Below are 14,815 nucleotides of genomic sequence, written 5' to 3'. Positions count from 1 at the left end.
AGAATTTATTTTAATTGTACATATTATCATGACTATTGACAATAATAAATTAATGAATAGGCCCATAATACACTTTCTAAATACATCATCATTTAGAGAGAAAACATTGTTTTGTGAAAAGATTGAATTATTATTGTTTCAAGTGTAATGTACTGACTCAAGACTAATACAATTAATCAGTTACAGTTAAAAATATCAAGGTCCGAAACAGAATAATTTGATTAACAAAATTAACAATAATACAACATGTTTTCAACTAAACAGAATGTACAATAAGTAACATCATGATGATTTTTATAACATCTAACAAAATACGAAACCAAAAATATAGCACTATTTACATTAAACAGCAGTGGAACATTTGATTCAACTTTAAAGGGGATACAAATTCTCATTATTTTAAAGATAAAGGTGTTTATTATACACTTAAAATACTTTGTTATACTTTTAGCAACAGCACTGCAATCTTTTAAATATTGCCTGAGGCTCATAATCTCTTAATATAATAATACTTGTTTAAAATATCAAATATATGTATATATCAGGGGCACCACAAACCCAAATTCATCTTCTTACAAACTCAATATATTTAACTACGTTAATGAATTAAGTTAATAACTCAGTAAAACAAATAGAATAATATTTGTGTGTACTTTCCAAAAAAGATTTTAGGCTGAAAAAAAATTGCTTCCCTTTTCATAGCTTGTAGTATTCCTATGATGATCTCCCATGATTAACCTGAATAGTGGAATATTAACGAAATTGACAATTAATGAAACATGATAATTTTATACAAAAATATACATAATTTGTTCCCAAACTTATAACAAGACCATTGTTAATTTACTATTTTATTTTTATGTCACAGCTTCTGTTGAAAGATCAACAACATGACTGAGTGAAGATAAAGACAATGTGTCAATGTTATTTTCAGACAGGGATAACTAAGGATAAACACGGCTAAAAATGCCAAAATTCCGAAAGTAAGTAATGAACAAATCCTGTTTCTGAGACTGAGGTATGATTGACCTCCGAAAATGGTGAACCACACCTTTTAAAATGATGTCCAACTTTCAAACTGTTGACAACAGAACTTGATAAAATCCAATTTAATGGAATATTTAGAAGAAATAAATTAACAATGGCCATATAGTCACTTTTTTTGAAATAAATCCATTTTTAACTTGCTTCACAAATCTTCCAAACATCTCAACACCACATCTGTGATTAAAGATACACCTGTTCAGCAGCTAAACTGTCCATAAATGGTTGTACCAATGAACTTGTAGCAAAGTTAAAGACTAAACCAAATGTTATAGAGATAGGTAAAGCTGGTAATGCTTTTTTAAATATTGCCAGAAGTAACAGTGTGAAACACAACCCCTGAAAAATATAATTTCAAATATAATTTCATTTATCTTTAAGTGAAAAATAAAATCACATGAGAAAAACACAGACAAAGGGAGATAACCATGATAACTGATAACATTCTAAGCTTTCTTTGACAAGGTAAAACCAGTGACATTAATTGACGACAGAACACAGTATAAACTGTAAAACAACATTTGAGGAAATCTGATAGTATGGAGAATTTTAAAAGGGAAATGTTTCTGAAAATGAAGCTCGTCTGAAGTTTCTGAAGAATAAGGATATAAAATCTTACAATCAATATAGCCACAAAACAAGCCAATGTTGTATTCCAGTCACCATAGGAAGATGCTTTACCCACTAAAACACCATAAAATATAAAGTCACCTAAACCTAGCTTAACACCACCTGAAATACAGAAATAGTATAATGAAAATTAGTAAAGACTAAATAAACTGATTCATGTTATACATCTTTTATGAATAAATTTGGGCTGTCACTTCCATTCATGTTTGACAAAAGTACAAAAATGTCAGGGAGTAATTGTAGTATTAACAGCTATCTCTTTATCAAAATAAGCATTAGCATACAAATGGATTGATTTGATTTCATACCTGGACAGTCAATATAACATTTTCTTTGACTAAGAAAAATGAAATTTAATTTTACTTAGTAAGGAATCAAGAAATGACTGAAGATAAAATACGTACGTTCTTCTTCATCTTGTGTTTGAGGTTGTGAGTTGGTACTAGATCGTTGATTCGGAGTGGCAGTACCAGGAGGTCTATCAGGATCTGCTATAGTTTGGTAATTATTGGTAGTATTCAATGCTTGAACAGCATTCCTGGCTCTAGTGGACTCTGTACTAGCAGTCATGGGACTTGAATAACGAGTATTGCATCTAAATCCACCATCATCCTCATCATCTACAGCACCATCTGTTTGTACAGGAGTAGCACCATTCTCTTCCACTGTATTACTTTCCTTCTTCTGTTTACGTTTTTTCTTGTTACCTTCAGCGTCATCAGCCATTGTTATAGTTTGATACATTACTGTGGCTAAAATACACATTTCTATATTACTAATCACAATTACACACTTTTCTCATTAATTCTACTAGGCTAAGATGTGTAAATTAAAAATTCAACTTGTTTTGAAGTACTTGGTTCAATATTTTATATTTTCAATAAGTTTTATTACTTTTCCAACTTGAAATCACCTCAAACCAAACAAAATTTTAGTATATATTCTGTATTATTTAATTTGAAATTGGCAGATGACCTTCAACTCTCTGTGAAGAGCTTATATCTTTTGTATTTTCAGACATACTATAAATATATTAGTCATCTCTGAAAGATTTATGTAAATTCTATATAAAGTAATGATACTTACAGGAATAAATTAAAGCAGGAAAAATTGGTTCATTTCTTTCTTGTGCTGTTTCTACTAAAACTCTTAATGGACCTTTAGGACACAATACAGCCACCAAATCTGCAAATAAAACAGATACAGATTAGTAAGTGAAATGAAATGAGTTCTACGTCCTAATCTTCTTCACATAATTTGGCTGATGAAGAGGAAATTTATGCACAATAACATAATCTTATTTGAGTCACCAATAGTGTGAGCCATGCATTATGCAAAACAGCAGAATCAAAATGACTCCTGACAGTTCAGCACAGCCAGTATCTTCATTTTTAAACCAATAAATAGCCGTGTTTATAAAAGTTGGATAATCCAAGAATATTTGCAATGTCAATAACATGGTAAACTTACCCCAAACTACCATTACACCAAGTACTACCCAGGTTGTCCAATCTGGTAAATATTTAATAAATATTAGAGCCATCAGGGCACTGATCATAATCAGATAGGCCTGTTGTAGTAATAATGGCCCTTTCCAATGTATACACACCATACCCACTACACCAAAGTTCCACATTAGTATAATAACTGTTACATAATCCATTGGTACATTATAGGCTCTCAATACTTCACTGAAATTATATTTATAGTCATAATATAGTATTTTTTATACTGTTTAAAAAGATTGTAAAGGTATTTTTATGTTATTATGGTTACTATCCAGTTTTATGACGTCACAACGGCAAATGCTGGTAATGATATCTAATTGATAGTGACATCATTAAATGCTTAAATTGGGAGAATCACAGATGTCTTACTGAAAATTGGAATGGCGTGAATCTGTCTGCTTTTTTTGTAAAGAATTTATATCAGAATATCAATTAAACTTTCCTGCTTAAAACACAAAAAAAACAGATGTCTCATATCCATACACTTCTGGTGAGTATAATATTATGGAACTTACCCAAGATAGATGTACGAAAACAAAAACAATAACATTAAAGATGATACAATCAGCCAACCATGGATTACCTAAAAATAATAAAGATAAAAATATATCTAACTACATATAAGCTGGTATAAAGCTGGTCCAGACCATACCACGATAAAATACGCCCATTCACATTACAGTAAACTCAAGATGTCTGAGAAGGGTTCTTCAGTTGCAGTGAAATTGGCACGGTTTTCTGTGGAAAATTTTTTGTAAAAATCTTAATATTATATTTCTTTGGAAAAGCGTTTAAAGTCTACCCTACCCCTCCCCAAAATATTTTTGCCCCATAGAATTAAGACCTTAGTTAAAGCTCTGTATTTACAGTGCTAAAAATTAGCTATAGTTAAGTAAAATTTAAATACATATTACTCTTCTAAAAAACAAATACTATGTCCATATCTCAGCTTTCTGACTTTTTCTTACATATTAAGAAATTGAAATAAAAAGTAAAACTAACCTTATAACATCTAAATTTATAGAGTAACAGTAGGAAAATGGTGAGAACACAGATAACACCCAATAATATAAAGGCATTAGCAAATGACTGCCAGAGTTTAGTTCCAGTATCATCTGTTTTATCATGAAATGGAGTGTAAATACTGAAATATAATAATAACATTCAACAATATTATTTATTCCCTTGGAATTCAAATTCACTGTCTAAACTTTAAGGGAGTCTAATGACATTTTACCAATCAAGGTTCACAGTTATTTTTTAGAATTAATATATAAATAAACTAAAAATACTGAAAAAAGAGAAAATCAAACAGACTTACAGATAACCATCAGTTTTCTCTGTATAAAATGTGACTGAACTAATAGTAGCTACTACTACAGCCATACATAGTGTAACAGGTACAAATAACATAATAACACTATTAGCTCCATACATAAACGATTCTTCTTCTTCTTCCTCTCCCCCATCACCCCCTCCACCACTGGGTCGTTGTTGTGAATTGTGTGTTGGACGTTCTGCATTATTTACTGAGGTATCTGCTGCTGATCGTCTTGATCGATTGTCCTGTAAAAACATCAAAGAAATCTTTGTTGATGATTTTTATGATCTATAATGTCAAAAGCTTTCAAATAAGAACAGTTGCCTTAAGCTTATAAAATATTCAAATAACTTTGGTAGGCCTATTAATAATAGGAATAAGAGGAAAAGTTAAGCAAGAAAAAAAGAAAGTAATATTTTGTACGTACATTTCTATTTTCAGCATTTCTACTTCTCTCTGTCAATGGTGTGATATTAGCTGAATCATTAAAAATACCTCCACCATCTTGTTGTTGGGGTGACTGGGGTGTTTGACCCGATCTGCTTCCACGATTAGACATCAATCCAGTTCTTTCAGTGGCGCTCCCACCACTACTGGATGAAGAATTATCTATAGTTCCACTCATACAGTAAGATTTACCATTCAGACCACTTCACATAGTTTTATTACTTCCTTAACTGTAATAAAACTGTCAATTCAACATGTTTCTCAAATGATAAGGGGTCTTATCTGAAGTTCATTGTTTATTACTAATATCTGCAATGAAGTTAAATCAAAAGGCTAATCAACAAAGAACGTCTGGTGTGAATCTACTTCAATTTTAAATTGTTGGAGCGACTGTGAGTTGGAGTCTGACTACTTCTAACTGAATCTAAGTCTGCGGATGAGAAAAGTGAGTCATTGATGAGTGAAACTTTCCAAATGACTCGAATTTTACAATTTTCAAGAGAATTAATGATCAATACGATCAAGGAACAGAGGTGTCTGCAAATTATATTTCATATGATCGACAATTTTTACCTTCAGTGAAAAAAATAAACAAAAATTTATTTCTGAGTGAAAAATTCCTAATTCTTTTGTTGACAGTTACTTCCCCTTATCATCACGTGACGTAAAGTCACAATTATCCAGTAAAAACTTTAAATAGATTTACCTCCCTTCGATCGTTTTCGCTTAAAACAGACCACATTAATTTTACCGGCGTACATTTGAACTAATAAATTTAGTTAATAGTCAAATCTGAAATGACGATAGTCCAGAAATTATAAAAATTTGTAAAATGAATCTCTAGAAACTTAATACAGCTGAAAAAGCTTTCTTTTTTTACATGGAATATTGATTTATGAAAATTGGGCAAATATTGATCAATCTTCTTCAGTATTATAGAAAATTTACTATAAGTTTAGGAAGATGTCCATAATGGCATTCTCTCAATCTTTACAAATACTTTGATTTCTTTGAAGATCATTTTTGTTTTGATTGATTTCAAGTAAAATACCTACTATGGTTTTGTACCAAAAAGAGGTGTCAGAACATAAGTTGTATACACGTTTTCTAAGGTTCCATGGATTTTTACTCATATAGCCTCTTGACACAATATGCTATCTTTGTACAATCTATGTCTTGTACCACAGTGAAAAGGAAATATATTTAGCTGATCATATGAAGCTATGTGGATCATGACAAGAAACATGATTTTATAAACAACACAATAAATTTCTGACTGTTTATTAATAAATAATAAACACATTACATAAACAAATATTTTAAAAATACAAATCTTATTAAAATAGTCTAATAATACGGTTTTAATCACAGATAATAAAATGAAAAACTTATACAAATTGGCCTATTTACACATTAAAAGGCATTGGAATTTAAACATCTTTGGAATGGATGTACATTAAGTTTAAAAGGAAATTCAAAATTTCAGTAAAAGTAATGCTGAAATATATCACACTGTTTTAGTGATGAATAATGGAATAATAATCATTTAATCAACTTGAGGATTCTGTTGAAACAAATACTCAGCCTGAAAAAAGATAAATAAAATATAATGAGAAGCAATAACATTATGGAATTGTCTTTAAGCATCTAAAAATTCTTAGGTTGAACATTTTCCATTAAATATTTTCCAGATCATCCCTCCTTCAATATCCAAATTAGGTAAACTTTCATAATTGTCAAACTTAAAAAAGTACTTATTTTACTCTTCAAAATTTCAAACAAAAGCTCCCTTTAGTTTTCAGATCTTAATAATTATCTCCCTTTAGTCTTCAAGATTTAATAATTATCTCCCATTAGTCTTCAAGATTTTATAATTATAGATTTTATTATTATCTCCCTTTAGTCTTCAATATTTTCTAATAATCTACCTTTGTTTTCAAAAATATCTTACATTGAGCCAAGAGTTGTAAGTTTCAAAACTTACCAAGTAATCTATGGGATCATCAGGTCTAACTTTACAACAGTCTATTAAGCCCTGTGTTAAAGTAGGCATCACATGTTTCATCAGGTAATTACGTAATGGATATGACTGAGCTTCTAATAGTTCATACTCTTCTCTTTTAACTTCATTTAATCTCTGGGTCTGAATATAACAATACAATATAGTTTTCATTGAACGAAGTTCTGAAAGGTTTCAAATTTAACCAATTAATTTCTATTTTCCCAATCATCTAATTTAATTGAAGATACTTATGTGCTGTTATAGCTTGGTCAGTGGTGATGAGCAAATATTTACTGTTATTTGTGATATTCTCATTTGACAAATTTGCATTCTGTATATAAATATGAACCAGTCGTCATAAATGCAATTCACAGAATCATTTGAACTTTCTTCTTACCCAGATTTCTTGACGTTTCTTTCTTTCTGCTGCCTCTTCAGCCTCCTTTCTTTCCCTTTCTTCTCTCTCTTCTGTTTCTCTCTTCAATCTTTCCTCTTCTTCAGCTTTTCTCTTTTCTTCTATTTCCTCTGGTGTTGGACCTGAAATAACAGGTAGATAAAATGAATTATGGGGTAAGATGATTGAATGCTGAAAAAGAGACATCTGTGTGTCTTTTTGAGAAATAGTTTACTCGGACAAAATATTCCAAGTGCCATGGAAAGTTATTTAGAAGTTCACACGGCTGTTTTTCTCTACTGATCTACTTAATAATCTTTTAAGGTAGACTTACCATAATTTCTCGGAGAACCCATAATCTTCTTGATTTTCTCAATGGTTTCTTTCATCATCGGTGACTTATCCTTTACTACATCTAGATAAAGATAAAGTTGGATAAAAGATGTCACAGTATATAACTATTGGTTCTTGGTACAGCTAGAGTGGATGATTTTCAACCAATTTGATCCATTGAAAATCAATGTGTATTTGCAACTTTCTTTCAGAAAAATTTTGATCATGAATGTCAAATCAACAGACGAAATTGCCTTCAAACTTACCTATTCTTTCTGGATGGAATTCCAGTTCATCAAAATAGTTTAATACAGTGTCATCTTCAGTATTATTAGCTCTGAACTCAGCCAATCTTCGCATCAGACCCTCCTCAGTGTTGTGTGAACCAGTCACAATACTTTCTGGTAGGTTCATCACTCGCTCTTTAACAAACTCATCAGTAGCTTCTAAAGAGATGACAAACTCTGGCATGATAGCTTTATCATAATTACCTCCCTTTGAGGCTTCTTCTGGCTCTTCATCCTCATCACCTAAAAGAAGATCAAAAACACTGTAAGCTGAAAGACTTTATTGAATAAAAATGAGGTTTAAAGAAACACCCACTTGTGTATCATATTGGTCCTTACAAAATAACTAATATACCTTAGCCTTCTGTTGAATAGTAACTTGTTACCTTTCATCCATCCTAACCTTTAATTCTATAGCAATGCTCTTTGCAAACTTAGAAAATAATAAAATTGAATATTATAATTGGATTTTATATTCTACTCACCAATAAATAATTCTCTAGCTTGTTCTAATGTCTTGGGAAAACCATCTAATATAAAGCCTTGATTTTGACAAGACATTGAATGTAGTTTATCTTTATAAAATCTGATGATAAATTGATCCTCAATACGACCATTGTTGTTTTCTTTACTATCATTGATTTGATCTAAAAATTCCTGAGCATCTTGAGCTGATCCATCATCTTCTTCTTCCTCTGATTCAGCTTTTCTTGCTTTAGTTGCCTGAAAACACATTGGGAATGTTGATTGTTGATATCATCCAATTATTAACATGACTTACTCTTTCAGGTGATGTTTATAAATGTTTCTGTGAAATCATATTTAAAAATGTTGATATTTTAAAAAAATAAGATTTTCTCGCAGCAAGATGCTTCATTGGATTTGACAAATCTGACCATAATACATTACACAAGGCTTGTACATAGAAATAAACTGAGCATCATTATATCAAGGCATCGTTATGAATGTCACAGATAGATGTCATAGCTTACTGTAGGACAGGTAGGATAGCGGTTTAATAATACTTACTAAATTTTCTAATTCATCTTCAATAACATCTTTAAGAGTAATATGATGTAGTTTATACAACTGACATAAAGCTTTGGCTACTGTAGTTTTACCAGATGCTGGTGGGCCCAGTATTACAGCTCTCAATGGCTACAAAATATAATTCTAAGGTAATTCATACTTAAAAATATCTATTCTGCAAATTTTTGATTATCATAAATATTCTGCAAATTTTTGATTATCATAAACAGTGGTTCTTAGACATTGAACTAATACTGGATCATAACAAGAGACCTCCTTAATCAGGGTGAATTTAACACAAAAACAAAACTAGATGTAATTCTTAATATCTGGACAACTTAAACTGGACAAATAATGAGCAATAAGCTATAATCAAAAACATTTTAAGAGAAAAATTACCTGCAGATGTCTCAAATCTTTATATTCTTTGATGAGTTGTGGTAAATTCTCTACCAAACCACCTTCTGAAACCCAGCTTATTCTCATACTTTCTTTGACATGTACTGCATCCATTCTCAGATTAACTAATAACATATCAAAATCAGCTTGCTGTAAAAACAAAAATCAATGGATAAAATATGAATCTCTTTATGATCTTAAATTCAGTCTTCTAGTGCAACATGAAACTGTAAATATGAAAAATATAAGTTTTTAATGCCTCTATCTCTGGTTTGAAGTACAAGCCATGATATTCATTTGAATTGATGTAATATATGCCGTTTATTTTATGCCTTTTATGCAATATATGTCCTTAATGTAATATTTGGCCATATATTGGCATTCTAATTACCTCTATATCTCTCTGCAGTAAAGCTTCTTCTCTTGTGATAGTTTTAACTCTTCCTGTACCAAGTCCAGCACTTACAGCCTGAAATAACACAGTAAAATAGAAGAGTTGTTAAAATATACCTTGTTTGATTCGCTACAAACTATTAGATTTCTGTATGAAACATAGTAAATGTTCAACTAGTGAGCGTTTAATGTCTGATGAAAGAATGGAGAAAAAAGAACAGTATTTCTTCCAATGATAAAATATAAAACAGAAGGAGTTGTACCTACCCTGACTATTTCTTCCAATGTATTCTGAGCGTCATCCTTAGCAATCAAATAGCGAACTTTAGGCCTGGAATCAGCTACATTTTGAATAACACTGAAATGATGAGACAAATCCTTATAATTCAATTTTAAATCTTTAACACATTTATTCAGGTTTCTTTAATTGTAGAGTTATCACGATAAGGAATTTTATCTACGAATTAAATTTTCCAATTAAAGAAGAAAATGAAAACATACCCTCCTAAATCTTTAATATGGATAGTAGGTATCACATTCTGTCCATTACCAAATATCTGGAGTTGAGGTACATTGTGCCAAGCAGACTACAAAAAAAGCAGTCATTGCAAATATAATAGCAAGTTTTGAAATATAACAATAAGAAATACAATCTTACTGTTCTTAAGTTTAATGGGATGAAAAAGAACCAAAGTGTAAACTTTCTTGAATTAAAAATACACCAACAATTCTCATTAAAATTCTTAGCTTATGATAGAACATGTCCTACCTTGAATAAATAATGAAATATATTTTCTTCTGCACCATATGTTAATCCTGAACATACCACATATGTCACCAACTTGGACTTGTTCTAGAAAAATATATAAGGGTTATCAAATTAAGGTAGTGAATAAATGAAAATCATGGCTTCAAATGAGTAAGCTTATATAACCAAATTGTAAATTTTAGAAATATACTGACCAGATATCTTATTTCCACCCTAGAATAAATACAACAGTTACTGGGGAAAAAATCTACTCACCGTTTTACCAAGTTTAATAACAGTTTTTTCAGCACTGATATGTTCTTTGAAATTAGGATGTGGTTTACGACGTCTGTAGTCATCTTCTGTAAATGGAATTTCTGGATCATCCTAAGTAAAAGAATCAAATCATTTTTAATATTCGAGCTTCAAAAATTCATTGAAAGCTAAGAAACATTTATTTGGCTTTCTATGAAATCTTTTCAAACATTTATTATTCATACAAAAATTTAACTTACTGGGTCCAAAGGTTTGCTTTTAGCCCATGTCATACAAGATGATATTAATATAAACATTTTAGGCTTCTCAATTTTCTCCAGATCAGCATGCAATTCTGAAAAAAAATAAAATAAAATAATCATTTTTCAATATACCTAAATTTTTTGCTTCAATGTTACATTTTAGTTATTGTTTATTCAGCTATTGGTTCAAGGCTACATCATTAAAATTAATGCTATGTAATGTCAGCTCTACACAACTTACATGTAAATTAATGCCAACGAAATAAATACCTGACACTGCCCAGACAGCCTCATCAATTTGGTCTGGATCCTCTGTTATATCATAAACAATAACATCACATTCTACTAACTGTTCATATAACTGATCTCTATTATCATACTAAAATGTAAATAATACCAAAACGATAATAAATAACAAAAACAATAACAAAGTTTAATTTGTGATGTGATGAAAAAATGAAAAATACATTATTTTATAAATTGATGAGTTCAATGAATATTTCAAATCATTTGTGAAGATTCAACACCAATTATTATATTTTACCTGAATAATTTCTTTAACATCATCTGGTTTGGTATATTCTCTAGCTTTGGTTGTACCAACAACTTCATAACATCCTTCTTTTGGTGGTGGAATGAGAGAACTGTCCACTGATTGGTTATCATCTTCTTCTTCTGCTTCTTCCAGTGAGGCCCCAACAACACAGTGAGATAAATACTGAAAATAAAAATTCACCACTGAAATCTCCCCTTTCTGGTTCCATGGCATAGGATTGGTTTTATTTTAAAAATAACTCAACTGATGCCCACATGTCCTAAGCTCCATGTGAATCTGGTTCCGTTTTTGTCTGTGATAGGAAAGTAGATTGCCAGATTGAGATTGGAAATTGAATAAAAAAATTATTGATTGTTGCCAAAATACAATATCAATAGGCCTATATTGTATTACTACCAATAAGTCCGCTATATAACTAGCTATGTTCAATATAAAAAAGACATCAATACTATACCTTTGCTAAATTTTTTCCCTGAAATTCATCAATTTGGTTCAGAAAAAGGCGTTTACTTTTCTTCTCTCCCAAATCTTGGTCCTGTGAGCTCGCCATTTTGACGCTATTGACGTTCCTATAACAACCACGCGAGTAAATAGAAGGGGACGCAACTCTTGAAGTGAGCTCGCGTCTTACTCTTTTGAACAGTGGAAACTAAATGAATGCAGAATGGGACAGGTCGATAAATTTGCCATACCCTCAGATTAATTGGATTAGCGAATTAAACCAGCCACGACAAGTTTCGTTTTCAGTTACCATATCGACAATACAACCAGATGATTCAAACTTACAATAATAAACATTTAACCTTACTTTAAAGTTTAAATCATAAATGAAGCATAGGATAGGCCCGAAGCAACATTTAATTTTCGCTCGGTAATCCCGGGGACAAATTAGGCTTCCAATGATTGCAAACGCAACGTCCCGAGAAAATATGCCTAAAACGAAGGAAACGACCTTTTCAAAATTTCAAAGACATAATATATAATATCGGCCTCATTAAAATTTAAAGTAGAGAGTCATGTTATGTGCTTGTGAAAGTTATATGTTTTATAATGCTCAAATTACTGAAATATATACACCAAAATCTACAGAATTATTCAACCCACAACTCATCTTTTAACAACTAATTAGTAATTAAATGGCCTGATTCCTTTAAATCTTCATGAGCCGTCTTGTCAATCGAGAAAGTGTCCTATTAATCGAGAATTAGCTTGGTCACGTGATGACATCTTCATCATCTTCTACTTCCGTTACATTGTTTGTCGAAGCGAGACTGACGCAAAAAGTTTGGGTACGTATCTCCGTTATTATTTACTGAATACATTTCAATGATGATTGAAAATCACTTTCGTTGAGAAGCCAATTATATATGAATAAAACTCAAGAAAACTATGGGTTTAAGAGATTGTTTTGAAATTAAATGCCCCGTAATTTATTCGCGGGAAAAAAGGCGTGATAAATTACAGCCTTGTTTACATTCGCGATTGTTTGGCCTATTTCCATCTTTCCATCATATTGACTACGATGTCATCACCGAATTCGCTCGCGTTCACGATTCAAACAGACACATTGTTTTTGTTCTTGTTTAAGACTTCTGTATTTGATTAATGTTGTTACTTATCTCTGACACTGACCTATAATCTCTAAAAATAGGATAGTGTAGCCAGTTTACTACGTATCACACGTGGCCTTTTTCATATTAGTTGAGCAAAACAATCAATGACAATATGGTGGTAGCTGTAACCTTTGACTTTTAAATCACTTTTTCATGGATTTTGTAGTGTGGTTGTTAGCGACTGATCTATTGTCAAAATTCGACCACTGACAGCAATCAGCATTGTAATAAAGCATTAGCCTATTGAACACAGAAAATACACCAATGCCCTGTATAGCTCATTCCTATCCTATGCCTATGTGTCTTGTAACAGTGTCTTCCGTTGATATAAGTGTTACTTTTCGAACCACCCAAGCCCAGTAGAGTAGAATGACAAACTAAGTAAACATCTGTGCATTAATTTGCTGTAGCATACAAATATTCATTAAGTGGTACAAGTAAGGCAGTTTAAATAAAATGAGACCAAACAATCAAGAGGGCTGTCGTTAAACCCCAATGTGGCTATATATAAATAGCTAATAAAAAAAAAAAAAAAACAGAAGTTTGTCTAATTTTAATTAGTCTGCAAGTAAGATATAAAAAATGAAATGAAATGAATGGAGTTTTACGTCCTACTTTTCTGCACCATGTGTGCTAATGAAGACGGGCAACGCCATGCAGGGTGCAATGAGGGAAATTTTGCCAGGACAGCGGCATTAGCCTGCTCTTTTTCGATTTCCAACTGTCGAGGGATCTTTAACGTGCACAGCCTGTAGCACACAGGGCCTTGGTTTATTGTCCCATCCGAACGACTAGACGCTTTTTCCATGTCAGCCCCTCATACCTGCATCACTGACAGGGGGAAACCGTGTTGAAAAATCCGAAGGTATTGCAAGTAAGATATAGGTATATAACTTTTGAGTTTTTGAAACTACCAGAACCTTCATGTTTTAAGAAAAGTGCCTAACAGATGTACAGCTAAAAAGTGAAATGAATTGTCATGGTATGTAAAATGTTGGAGCTTACTAATAGATTGAAGTTTTACTTAAAACCTTACTTGAACCTAGTAAATGACTTCAAAGAAAAATGTTGTAAAAACATATTGATCAAGATTTGATGGGAAGTGACTAGAATTGATTACTCAATGTCTCTTAATCCTTCCCTCACACTTCTGAGATTTCCCAGTCAAATTGATGTTTTTATAACAATACCCATGAAGCCTTTTCTTAATTAACATTTTTATTTATATTTTGAAACCTAGCTGATGATATATCCAGTCTTCCTGCTCATGTCACAGTGAATAAATCTTCATGTAAAAGTCCTACACAGCATTACTATTCAAACCAAAGATGATCATGCAACCAACATTTTTGATAAAAGGTAATGGATTTTGTTTTTCTTTTCTGTATCAAAAGGCTTATTTTCTGTTTCTTGTGGATAGGTAATACCAATTAAAAAGTTATTAGCAAATTACTTCCTTAAAGGGACAGGTAGGGCATTTGTTTCACCAATCATACTTTAGTCTCAGAAACAGGAATTTTTTTATAGTTATAGTGTTCAAAGCTTACCGTCATAATTTGAGCCTTCATTTGTTCAAATCCATGTGTGACTAGA

At 31.4% G+C, this 14,815-nt stretch overlaps 2 protein-coding genes across 2 annotated transcripts; both read right to left on the bottom strand.

The window, feature by feature from the left end:
* Positions 1–1,227: 1,227 nt before the first annotated feature.
* Positions 1,228–4,760, bottom strand: LOTGIDRAFT_138705 (hypothetical protein; the record flags this gene model as incomplete). The annotated part of the gene is made up of 8 exons (XM_009048777.1): positions 1,228–1,383; positions 1,664–1,776; positions 2,079–2,269; positions 2,757–2,859; positions 3,145–3,365; positions 3,698–3,765; positions 4,185–4,326; positions 4,504–4,760. 8 exons carry the CDS (start codon positions 4,758–4,760, stop codon positions 1,228–1,230), a joined length of 1,251 nt encoding a protein of 416 aa, XP_009047025.1.
* A 1,455-nt stretch (positions 4,761–6,215) lies between these two features.
* Positions 6,216–12,246, bottom strand: LOTGIDRAFT_199862 (hypothetical protein). Its single transcript, XM_009048776.1, has 17 exons — positions 12,064–12,246; positions 11,598–11,771; positions 11,324–11,432; positions 11,051–11,145; positions 10,812–10,922; positions 10,557–10,640; positions 10,289–10,374; positions 10,055–10,145; positions 9,786–9,863; positions 9,395–9,544; positions 8,996–9,124; positions 8,452–8,689; positions 7,946–8,209; positions 7,681–7,761; positions 7,350–7,489; positions 6,935–7,093; positions 6,216–6,535 (listed from the first exon to the last, which is right to left on the bottom strand). Exons 1-17 carry the CDS (start codon positions 12,157–12,159, stop codon positions 6,497–6,499), a joined length of 2,124 nt encoding a protein of 707 aa, XP_009047024.1. The 5' UTR covers positions 12,160–12,246; the 3' UTR covers positions 6,216–6,496.
* Between the last annotated feature and the right edge of the window lie 2,569 nt (positions 12,247–14,815).

This window comes from Lottia gigantea (assembly GCF_000327385.1).
Source record: "Lottia gigantea unplaced genomic scaffold LOTGIsca_128, whole genome shotgun sequence".
NCBI lineage: Eukaryota > Metazoa > Mollusca > Gastropoda > Lottiidae > Lottia > Lottia gigantea.
The sequence above is the reverse complement of the archived record's forward strand: the minus strand, read 5'-3'. Positions and strand labels throughout refer to the sequence as shown.